Source organism: Acinonyx jubatus, chromosome X, assembly GCF_027475565.1.
Source record: "Acinonyx jubatus isolate Ajub_Pintada_27869175 chromosome X, VMU_Ajub_asm_v1.0, whole genome shotgun sequence".
NCBI lineage: Eukaryota > Metazoa > Chordata > Mammalia > Carnivora > Felidae > Acinonyx > Acinonyx jubatus.
Genome location: NC_069389.1, coordinates 20,376,477 through 20,389,359, shown reverse-complemented (window position 1 = coordinate 20,389,359; position 12,883 = coordinate 20,376,477). Strand labels below are relative to the sequence as shown.

The window sequence follows — 12,883 nt, the reverse complement described above, 5'->3', positions numbered from 1 at the left end:
TACATGCATTTACATTCCTACTTTTCTCCAAAACCATCAAAATCACAGCATAATTTGATCCGTTAACTGGGTGGTGGGCAGGAGAAGAAATCACATCGAAGAGCCTACAAACTAAAGCCAGAGGAAACATAAAGCAAAATGTTGCTTTGTGACTCTTAAAAACTGGGGCAAACATAACTCAATGAACTATTACCTCTTCCTATTTAGTGGAAACATACTCAGTTACCAAGGGGAAAAAAAAATTCCTAGCCCTGAGCTCTCAAAGGAATAGGTCATAGAGAGTCACTGAGCTCGGGGTACCGGGCAGCTCAGTTGGAAGAATTTGTGACTCTTGATCTTGGGGTTGTAAGTTCAAGTCCCACGTTGGGTGTAGAGATTACTTAAAAATAAAATCTTAAAAAATAGAGAGAGAGATGCACTGAGCTCATGAAATTGAAATACAAACACTTTGCAGACTGACACCAAATCGAGGGAATTAACTCCTATGACCAATATACAGCTGGGCCACTAATCCAAAAATGTATAGGAACCAACAGTTAACAACACAAGTTTACTTACTTATAGGTAAGTTTACTTACTTATATAGGCTGGAAATAAATGGAATATCCTAAACATCAACAATAACTCATGAGTTGCTATTCTATTAGAGGAAAAGAACTATTTCATAGTGGGCTGGCTCTTTTTCCCCCTTTCTGTTAGAGGAAAATACAGCAATTCCCACCAGTCCATAGGGTTATTTCACTCTGAAGATTCAAAAAAATATATAAAGAACTCATACAAATCAACAACAAAAAAAACCAACAACCCCATTTAAAAATAGGCAGAGGGGAGCTTGGGTAGCTCAGTTGGTTGAGTGTCTGACTTCGGCTCAGGTCATGATCTCACGATCGTGGGTTCGAGCTCCACACTGGGCTCTCAGGGAGCTTGCTTTGAATTCTGTGTCTCCCCCCCTCCCTCCCTTGCTCATGCCCTCTCTCTGACTTTCAAAAAATAAAATTAAAAAAAAAAAACATTAAAAATGGGCAGAGAACCTGAACAGACATTTTCCCAAAGAAGACACAGATACCTAACAGGCACATGAAAAGATGTTCAATGTCACTAATTATCAGGGAAATGCAAATTAAAACTACCCTAACACCTGTTAGAATGTCTATTATCAAAAGGACAAGAAATAACAAGCATTGGAGAGGACATGGAGAAAAGGGAACTCTCTTGCACTGTTGGTGGGAATGTAAATTGTTGCAGCCACTAGAGAAATCAAAAAAATTAAGAACACATCTACAATATGATCCACCTATTCCACTTTGGGTATTTATTTGAATGTAAAAACACTAACTCGGAAAGATACATCCAGCCCTATGTTCAGCGCAGCATTATTTATAACAGCCAACATATCAAAACAAACCGTCCATCAGTGAATGAATGGATAAAGAGGATATGGTACACATACACACACACACAGAGGAATATACTGAGCCATAAAGAAGAATGAAAGTGTGTCTTTTCCAACAACCTGAAGGGACCCTGAAGGTATTATGCTAAGTGAAATCTAAAAAAGCAAACACACAACCAATACAAAAACTCACTGATGCAGAGAACAGACTTCTAATTATCAGAGGGCAAGGGGCTTGGGGGGTGTGCCGAAGAGCGAAGGGAATCAACTGTGCAGTGATGGATAGTAACTATGCTTTAGGCAGTCATCATTTTGTACTATACACAGACGTAGAGTTATACTACTACAAACCTGAAACTTACATAATGTTATATATACCAGTTTTTACCTCAATTAAAAAAACAGATTCTCTGCTGTTCAACAAGTACTGAGAACTAAGGAATGAAGAGTCCCCAACAGCATGACGAGACACCTACTCACCACAATGACATCAGGATCAATTTTGTGAACTTTGGCGAGGAAAAAACCTAGCAACGTTCTTTCCGTTGCAGCGATCTCAACCTTCACATTCTGTTAGATAAAAACATACGGGTCACTTACTCTTTACTTGTAAGTACTGTACTTTGGCTCCCTGTTCAAGCAGGATTAGATTTCTTAGAATTAAAAGAAACTATCCATTTCAAAACCAACAGAAGCAATGATATTGCTTATTCTAGGTTTCACAGTAACAATTGCCCAAAGTCTCTGAGAAGCTCATCCTAGTAATAAATGAGTAAATAGAGAAAATTTTATGTGGGATTTTTAAAATTTCTGTTTAAACTTTTCATTTTATTTTTAATATAATCTATTGTCAAATTGGCTAACATACAGTGTGTGAAGTAAATAAAGCAAAATTTTAAATGCTAAGCACTATGAAGGGCAGATATGTCCCTCCACAGCGACACACTTGTGTATCTCGACATATCACACAAGCATATGAATCAGAGTACCTAACAAAAACATTACTTACTTTCCTATATAATCCCTGATAGACTGCTGTTTGTGTATTTACCACATAAAGAAATCCCAAGGATTGTATAAACTAATCTGCAAGAGTGGTGTAAGAAACTATAAATAAGAAACTAGAATGAAAACTAGCATACATTTAAGAATTATAAGTGTCGTTAAGTATAAATAAAACCTATCTTCACACAAAAGGCTTCCACTTGGATTACTGAATATAAATCAGGTATTCAAAAGATCCGCTCTTATTAAGACTCTCCTAAAATGGAAGTTGATAGCTATGTGTTTGCTATAACTAGTTCGGCTACAAAGTATCAGTTTGACTCAAAAGGAATTTTCCTAAGTCATTTTACTTGGATAGGTACTTCAGGGCACTTCATAAGTAATAGCCTGATCCAACAGCACCTCCAGACTACTGGACTTCTCAAGCCAACTTAAAGTAAGTGGAACCTGACAAGGTTGCTAACTTTTAATTTTGTCAAGTGAAAACATTAAAAAAAAAACAAAAACCAACACACACATGTGTGAATGCAAGCATTCCACATAGTCTCCAGAAAACAAATTCTTTATATGAATACATTTACCCTTGTGACAAGCTCACTACATTATACTCCTTTTTCCTCACTTTCTATTTTATTAAGGACCCATGAAAACTTCATGGAGTATCCTGGGAGTTGAGAGATCCCTACCAATTCCAGCCAGCACGTATCGACCTTTCCAATACATGTCCCTTTTCATATCCAACTACACTCGGCTTTCTTCAAACTGGGGAGTGGGGTGAGTACTCTTCCCAACAGTTTCCCAAAACAGTAATCACATGATCGTGCATTTCAGAAAGGCCTCCCCTGAAGCTATCTGAAGGAGGACTTGAGCCTAAGTGTCTACTACTAGGGTACAGAATCACGTTATTTTCAGGTGGTAAAACATTCAATAATGTTTCTATTTTATATTTCTAATACATTTTGAATGGATTCATGTCAGTCCAAACTAGCAAGAAGAGACCTAATAAATTAACCTACAAAATAAGCCTATTTATGCTAATCTAGACCATCCTCCTTTTCTTTTCCTAAATAGTTGCTTCAAATCTAAAAGGAATAAATAATGAGTTATTTACCTTTTTCTTAATGTCTTCTTTGAAAGCATATGGAAAAATACAGTCCTTTGGTTTAGATATAACTGTAAGAAGGAAAAAAGATTCCATCACCATCTTAGTCCAATTTCAAGTACACATATGCTGCATGTTTCTACATGGAAACTGTTTTAAATATAAACAAATACCCCCTAATCTCTAAAGAGTTGAGAGATTCAAGTATTTCCAATGGTCATGTTGTTGGACCTCAAAAGAAAAGCCTAAACAATCCTAAAATTCATTATGGAACCACAAAAGACCCCAAATAGCCAAAGCAATCTTGGGAAAGAAGAACAAAGCAGGAGGCATCAGGCTAGTAATTTCAAACTACACTACAAAGATGTAGTCATGCCAACAGTATGGTATTGGCATAAAAACAGACATCCAGATCAAAGGAACAGAACAGAGAGCTCAGGAATTAATGCATGTATATATGGTCAGTATGACAAGGAGTTAAGAATATACAATGGGAAAAGGACAGTCTCTTTACTATGTGGTGATGTGAAAACCAGACAGCCACATGCAAAAAAAATGAAACTGGACCACAAAACACCACACACAAAAGCCAACTGAAAATGCCTTAAAGACTTGAATGTAAGGACTTGAATCCATAAAACTCTTAGAAGACATAGGCAGTAAGCTCTCTAACACTGGTCTTGGCGATGATTTTTTGGATTTGACACCAAAAGCAAAGGTATCAAAAGCAAAAAGAATCAAGTGGTACTACATCAAAATAAAAAGCTCTTGCACAGCCAAGGAAACCATCAACAAAATGAAAAGGCAACCTAACAAATGGGAGAAAGTATTTGCAAATAATTTATCTGATAAGAGATCAATATTCAAAATACAACAAGAACTCATAGAACCCAAGAGCAACCCCAAACAATCCAATTAAAAATGGGCAGGGGCGCCTGGGTGGCTCAGTCGTTTAAGCATCTGACTTTGGTGGTTCGTGGGTTGACGAATCCACCACTTTGGTTGGTGGTTCTGTGCTGACAGCTTGGAGCCTGGAGCCTGCTTCAGGTTCTGTCTTCCTTGCTCTCTGCCCCACTCTCTCTTTCTCTCTCTCAAATATAAATAAACATTAAAAAAAATTTTTTTAATGAAAAAATAAAAATGGGCAAAGGCTAGGGACTCGCTGGCATGAACTCTTGAGTTCAAGCCCTACATTGGGAATGGAGCCTACTTCAAAAAAAATGGGCAAAGGCTGTGAACAGACATTCTTCCAAAGAAGACATACGGATAGCCAACACGTACATGAAAAACTGGTCAACATCACAGTCATCAAGGAAATGGACACCAAAACTACACTGGGATATCACTTCACACCTGTCAGAATTGCTATCATCAAAAAGACAAGAAGGGTGCCTGGCTGGATGAGTTGGTAGAGCATGTGACTTTTGATCTCAGGGTCGTGAGTTCAAGCTCCACCTTGAGCATGGAGCCTACTTAAAAATAAAAAAGACAAGAAACAACAAGTGTTGGCTAGGATGTGGAGTAAAGGGAACCCTTGTATACATACTGCTAGTGGGAATGTAAAACTGGTGCAGCCACTATGGAAAACAGAAAGGAGGTTCCTCAAAAACTTAAAAGTAGAATTTCCATATGATCTAGGTATTCTACTTCTGGGTATTTGTCTGAAGAACACGAAATCACTAACTCTGTGCCCCCATGGTCACTGCAACATGATTTACAAGGGCCAGGAAATGGAAGCAACCTAAGTGCCCATCAATTAATGAATGAACAAACAGAAGTGGCATATTTATACAATGGAGTATTAGTCGGCCATTAAAAAAAAATAAGGAAATCATGGGGCACCTGGGTGGCTCAGTGGGTTGAGCATCTGACTCATTTCAGCTCAGGTCATGATCCCAGGGTCATGGGACTGAGTCCCGTGTTGGAGATCAGTGTGGAGCCTGCTTAAGATTCTCCTTCCCCCTCTGCCCCTCTTTCGTGCTTGCACATGCTCGCTCTCTCTCTAAAATAAAATTTAAAAAAAATAAGGAACCCTTGCCATTTGTGACAACACGGAAAGACCATGAGGGATATTATGCTAAGCAAAGTAAGTCAGACAGAAAAATAAATACTGCATGATCTCACTTATATGTGCAATCTAAAAAAAACAAAAGCAAAATGAGATCATAGATACAGATAAGAGACTTATGGCTGCCAGATGTCGTGGGGCAGGATGCGATGGGGCAGGGGACCCACAGGAATTGGGTGAAGACAGTCAAAAGGTGCAAATTTCAGTTATAAGTAAGCCACCGAAATGTAATGTACAGCACGGTGACTTTAGTTAATAATACTGTACTGCATGTTTCAAAGTTGCTAAGAAAGTAAATCTTAAAAGTTCTCATCACAAGAAAAACCATTTTCAAGCTATGATGACAGATGTTGACTAGTCTTGTTGTGATCATTTCATGATACATACAATTATCGAATTGTTATGCTAAACACCTGAAACTAAAATGTTACATGTCAATTATACCTCAATGTTTAAAAAGTTTAAAAGATTACATCTAAAAAAAGGAAAAACCACGCACAGAACTCTAAGCTCCTATTAACTGTTAAAACTACTTTGATGAAACATCTTCCTTCCCTCCATCTGAGGCAGAATGGAGGATGTTTAACTTCCCTAAGGGGGTTCCACCACCACCAAAGCCTTAACCAGTGTACAATGAAGGAACTCCAACCTTCTCAAAATTAGAAAAATAAAGATGACCAAAGCTGCCCTCACTGTAAGTTCTTTGTCACTCAAAACAGCTGTTCACACCATGGCATACACAGCAGGTGAATAAATACACGCTGAAATGAGCTAATGACTGCTCTCTTCCATGTACTTTCCACGATATCCTCACTGTCATGTTTTTCTGTGTATTTCACCCCACTTAAAGAGGGGAAACTTCACAATAATAACACATGATACTTCCTTCTCTGCTTGCTTTCCTAGTCCCGCTTTCCTAATACCCACAAAACCAGACAGGCAATGCTGTCCCAGTTAACTGCTGGTTCTAGCCTAGAAAAGATTTCAGGAAGCATGACAGATCAATAGTGTTATGCCCCTTTCTTGTTTACTGAAAAAAAAAAATAGTTATTTACCTGGCCAAGCTTTCAACATCGAATAGGTCAGAATCCTCCTTGGAGGCTGACTCAAGGCATGCAGATTTCTGTGTGAAATTTTCACCAACTGAATTTTATGCACAGCACAACCCAATTCCAATGTGATATTTCTAGAACTCCTCCCAAATAGGTAGACACTCATTTATGCCTCGGCATATTGCCTCACCACACAGAACACTTTGCTCAGGCTTCTATGATGGGCTTTTACAATGACATCATGAAAAGGAAATAGTGATAGCACAATTTTGACCCAATAAAAAAAACTAGAATGCCCCAACAGAATAACCACGGGAATAGAAAAGAGATGTCAAACTGCCTCCCAACTTCCCCTCAAACAAGATAAACTAGCTGAATAGGAGCCACCAAGCCAATAAAACTCAGTGTCCACAGCTGACCAAAAAAAAAAAAAGTTTAACAATATGCACTAACTACTCTTGAAAACATCAAAAAAAGAGTTACTGATCCAACAGCTGGAGAAAAAATAAGAAAAATTAAAATCAAGCCATTAGTAGACCAGCTAAAAAAAATACATACCACAGAAGTGTGACTGAAAGGGAGGCTGTGGGGGAGCTTTGTCTAACTCAAAGCTGTGATGGACCAAAGCTGCCACAGCAATAATCTGTAAATAAAGGAGGGAAAAAGATCACTTATCAGACACCTACTATGCATTCTGCATTCTCACCAAAACCACCAAGAATATTAAAAGATACATATTTTAGTCCATATTTTAATTTTTTATTACAGAAGTATTTAAACAAATAAAACACAGAGAAAACAGAAGGGGAGAGGAGGGAAGGGGTAAGGCGGGAGATTAACAACTATTACCATCTGACCTAGAACTGGAGCTCAGGGCTCCGGAACCCCAGGCCAGGGATCTCAAAGGAAACAGGTAAGTGATGTTTAAAGACTCATTCTTTCAAAAAGCAAGCTATAGATATGTGTAACAAATAATCTGGATGATGTCGACAATGGATAAAACTAAGAAGAGACGTTGTGGGTATTCTTCATTTTCTTTTTAAAATCTGTACTTTCTGGCAGGCAACTCTTGATATCAGAGTCCTGAGTTCAAGCCCTATAATGGGCGTAGAGATTTAAAAAAACGTTTACTTTCTAAGTTTTTCATAAATGGCAAGGACTGCGATTCTGATTAGAAACAGTATAGACATAGGAAAAACTCTAGAAAAAAGCAGAAAATCAAATCACATGTACAGTAAAATCCTAGCTTTTTACTAAAATATGCAGAGAAAGAAGGCAGAAAAGAAATACACAAAAATGTTACGAGTGGTTGTCGCTGAGGGCTGCGGTTATTAGAAGACTTGTCTTTTCTATTTTTTTTTGCATTTTCATATCCAGATTTTAATGTATTATATCAATGTACTCATGTAATAGCCTCCCTCAATGGTCTCCCTGCTGCTGTGCTGGCACCAATAATGGCTTCCCATGGCACCGTGCTGGAGAAAGCATGCTGCCCCTGGGGGGGAAAAAACCCATTCTCTGTGCCTAGTAAACTCCTACTCACCCACCAGTACTCAAGGTCCATCCCTACTCCTTTAGAAAAGACTTCTGGAGTGGATGCTGTGGTGTGTCACCCAGAAGTCCTCTTTAGGACAAGGGCCCTCATTCTCCCAACTGCTGAGAGGGCTGGAGGCTGACAACTCACAGAGGAGTCTCTTGGAAGCAGCCTGCATCCACTACCTAACTCATCGGAGAGGAGGGATGCTAATGAAGGCCCAAACCTCTTACCACAATTCAGAGCAACTCTGGAGGGTCATCCCCACCCCAGAGCTCCCTGGGACTGGCTGAGACCTTTGTCATAAGTGCAACTCAGATTTCTCCCACTGCCCAGTCTTGCTGCCTTCATTCTCCCACAGGGCTTGATCCTCAGAGCATCCCAAGAAGCTTCTCTGACCAATGACACCTTCCTGGCCTCTCAGGCTAGGGCAGCTTCCTTTATCATATGCTTGCCAGAGCACATCTATCCTTTGTAAATTTTACATCTATTTCTGCTATCGAGCTAATATCTGTCTCTTCCACTATCTGGAAGAATCACAAGTATTCCATCACACTAGCTCATGGTTTGGAAACATTTGCTGAGTGAACAACTTTATTAACCATCTAATCTAAACCCTCAGGAGGCCATCAACTTTACTCAGGGTTGCAGAAGATCTCTCCCATTCATTCATTCATTCAAATTTACTATGAGAAAAAATAAAGCAACATCAACTTTCATATACCCATCATCCACCTTCAATTATCAACTCATCAATATCCCTATCCACTTCCTGCCTCAACCCAGATTATTTTGAAGTCAGACTTATCACTTTATCCAGAAATACTGCAGCATGTATCTCTAAAACATGGTTTCTCACCCTCAGCGCTATGGACATTTTTGGCCAAGTAATTCTTTGTTACTGGAGCTGTTCTGTTCACTGTGGAATGTTCAGCAGTATCCTGACTGCCAACAGCACCGCCCTCCACCTCTGAGTTGTGACAACCAAAACTATCTCCAGACATGGCCAAATGTCCCCTAAAGGGCAAAATCTCACCCCTTTGAGAGCCCCTACTTTATTTTTTTTTTTATTTGAGAGAGAGACAGAGACAGAGAATCTTAAGCAGGCTCCATGGTCAGCGCAGAGCTCAAGGCAGGGCTCAATCCCACAACCCTGGGATCATGACCTAGCCAAAATCAAGAGTCAGATGCTCAACCAAATGAGCCACCCAGGTGCCCCAAGAACCACTACTTTAAAAGATAAGAAGTTTGGGGACACCTGGGCAGCTCAGTCGGTTAAGCGTCCGACTTTGGCTCAGCTTGTGATTCATGGTTTGTGGGTTCAAGCCCTGTGTCGGGCCTGGAGCCTGCTTCAGATTCTGTGTGTCCTTCTCTCTATCCCCCTCCCAAGCTCACACTCTATCAAAAATGAATGAACATTAAAAAAAATAAAAGATAAGGTTTTTTTAATGTTTATTTTTGAGAGACAACGCATGTATACACAGCACATATGGGAGAGTGGCAGACAGAAAGGGGGAGAGAGAGAATGCCAAGCTGGCTCCACGCTGCCAGCTCCGAGCCCAATGTGGGGTTTGAACCCACAAAACATGAGATCATGATCTGAGCCAAAATCAAGATTTAGAAACTCAAGTGAATGAGCCACCCAGGTGCCCCAAAAAGTTTTAAAAACGTAATAAAATTACAACTAATACAATTAATAGCAATTCCTTAAAATCACTAAATATTCATGCAAGATTCAAATGTTCATGTTTTCCCAACAATCTCAATTTTATTTACCAAGTAAGCTCATACTCTGTAATTGGTCAACATATAGAACTACAGGTACAATCCCTCCCTACCTTTTATTTCCCAGCAATTCATTTGTTGAAGAAGCTGGGTCATTCACCCTGTAGAGTGCTCTACAGTGTCAACTCTATGGCTTGTATCACAATAATGCCATTTAACACATTCCTCTGTTTCTGTACTGCTGGTGAATTCACATTTAGATCTAAAGGCTTGGTCAAAATTGCATTCAATGTTTTGGTATGAATATGTTAGAGGTGCTACTGATGCCTTCTATCAGATGGCAAAGGCACGTCATGTCTGGTTATCTCCCTTTTAGTGATCATTGCCTAGATTCATTATTTCATTAGGGATTGCAAAATGGAAATATTCCATTTTTCCTTTATCATTTCTTAGCTGGAAACCTTCTATGAAGAGAAACCACTTCACCAATTACTTAGTTAGCTGAGGTACAATACGAATTCAAAAAAGTCAAGATAAATGCTAGATTCAATCCCGTTATTGACCAGTTTTCGAACTAGGGACTTGGTTCCCTAGATGCCTTCAGAGGTGACCGGTGCTGGGTTGCAAGTGCTTACAGTAGCACTATGAACTCACACGTTTCAGTGTGCTGGACCTATCCTTGTCCATATTCACAACGTCCCATCCGTGGCCAGTAGGAAACTCTTCAGGTTGACTCCTGAACGCTTCTGACACAGCTTCAGTAGATTTAAATATCATCCTTGCTTTCTAGTATAGCTAGACACTCCCAGCATTTTCCTGAATTAGCCATTTCTCTATGAAGCCCTACTTCCCTTATTGTGAAATGGTACTGAGAAATCTCACTCCAGATGCTAGAGAATGGATACTATTTTTTTGAACAAATCAAACCTTTCTCACACACTTACCTATGGCCATCTACTATATTAACTATTATTAAAAGATCAAACCACATACTAAAAGAATTCAGAGCAAAAATAATGCCAAAAGGCTACTGTTAAAAAAAATCCCCCTCAAAGTCAAAAGGATTTAGAAGCAGACATAAGACACTCCCACTGACCAAAGACAAGTTTAAGCATCAAAAATAACAATGACTGCAAGACACTGAACCACCATGTGTAAATATAAAACTCATGAGTTCATAATATTCCATAAAAGAGGAAGCAAAATATAATTTACAACAAAAATAAACAAATCACTAGTCAACAATACATATAATGGAGGCCTCCAACTTCCTACTCAGAAAACTGGCAATGAAAGAGAAAGAAGTACACATTTCCCTCATCTTTCCTGTACAAACGACTGCAGCATAACCAAATAGTGCTGGTTAACGAGGAAAAGTTAATTTTATAGAAAAATTCAACTAATAAACGTTCTAATATTTAACATATATAACTAACAAACATGGAAATGACAGAAATTAGAAAACTGCTTTACAACTCCTAATGAAACAACTAATTCAGGTAAATAAAAGGGGGGGCATTAAATCAGTGGTTCTCAAAGGGGAACAAATTTTCTCCCCACCCCCAGGAGATATGTGGAGAGGTGCAGAGGCCTTTTGGTGGTCACCACTAGGGGGAAGGGGTCAGGTAGAGGCATCAGGTATCGGCCAAGGATACTGCTAAACGTCACACAATGCACAGAAGAGCTGTCACAACAATCAATTAGTCAGACCAAAACATTAATAGCACCAATGTTAAAAAAAAAAAAAAACCCTCCTTTAGGGGGCGCCCGGGTGGCTCAGTTGGTTCAGCATCCAACTCTTGATTTTGGCTCAGGTCATGATCCGCGGATCATGGGATCCAGTCCCACAATGGGCTCCACGCTGAGTGGATTCTCTCTCTAGGGACGCCTGGGTGGCTCAGTCAGTTGAGCATTCAACTTCGGCTCAGGTCATGATCTTGCAGTTCATGAGTTCGAGCCCCACATGGGGCTCTCTGCTGTCAGCACAGAGCAGGCTTCAGATTCTGTCCCCCTTTCTCTCTGTGTCCCTCCCCCATTCATACTGGTGCACTCTCCCCCAAATAAACATTTAAAAAATTTTCAAAAAAGATTGTCTCTCTGCCCCTCTCCCCCTACTTATACTCCCTCTGTATAAAAAAACAAAAAACAAAAAACAAAAAAAACTGCCTTTAGATGAAAACTGGAACCCACTAATCAATCATAACCCCACTGATAGCGGTTTTAGCCAGACCTAATACGTCTGCTGATATATAATGCAATATGAAATACATCATACCACCTATAAAGTATACTGACCCAAAAAGTCAAAACTGAATTGAATCCATGCTTTAGCACTAGCTAGCAGGGGCCAGCACACTTGTTCCGTAACGGGCCAGATACCAAATATTTTACACTCTCAGGACACATGGCCTCTATCGTGACTACTAACTCTGCCACTGTAGTCAAACAGCAACTGTAGATAATACATAAATGAATAGACATGATGTCTTCCAATGACTTTTTTTTTTTTTTTTTTTTTACAAAAACAGGTGGTGTGCTGGATGTGTTCGCAGGCCATACTTGATCAACCCCTGGTATAAAAGAAACTGTCCAATGACACCAGGAAGCAAACATACATAGAAAATACGACATTGTATGAGACAACGAAAAATGACTTATTTAAAGTCAATGTCACTGAATAAAGAGGATGGGAGGGAGCTGCTCCCATTTAAAAGAGATTGACAGGCAACTGGGTGGTTCAGTCAGTTAAGCACCCAACTCCAGCTCAGGTCACGATCTCACGGTTCATGAGTTCAAGCCCCATATCAGGTTCTGTGCTGACAGCCCAGAGCCTACTTGGCATTCCCTCTCTCTCTCTCTCTCTCTCTCTCTCTGCCCCTACCCCATGCTCACTTGCACACACACTCTCTCAAAATAAATAAACTTAAAAAAATGTTTAAAAATTTATTTAAAAATGAATTAAAAAATAAAATACTTCAACAAGAATTAAAGGTGGGAGGAAACA

General features: G+C 39.5%; 1 protein-coding gene across 2 annotated transcripts in view; it reads right to left on the bottom strand.

Annotated features, from left to right (window-relative positions):
- Positions 1–12,883, bottom strand: part of POLA1 (DNA polymerase alpha 1, catalytic subunit) — a 290,976-nt gene that overhangs the window by 248,791 nt on the left and 29,302 nt on the right. For both annotated transcript variants that reach the window (XM_015085029.3, XM_027054650.2), the window contains exons 16-18: positions 7,179–7,263; positions 3,510–3,571; positions 1,874–1,963 (exon numbers count right to left, since the gene is read on the bottom strand). In XM_015085029.3, the coding sequence (XP_014940515.2) occupies positions 1,874–1,963; positions 3,510–3,571; positions 7,179–7,263 (237 nt within the window). The remainder of the gene's footprint in view (positions 1–1,873; positions 1,964–3,509; positions 3,572–7,178; positions 7,264–12,883) is intronic.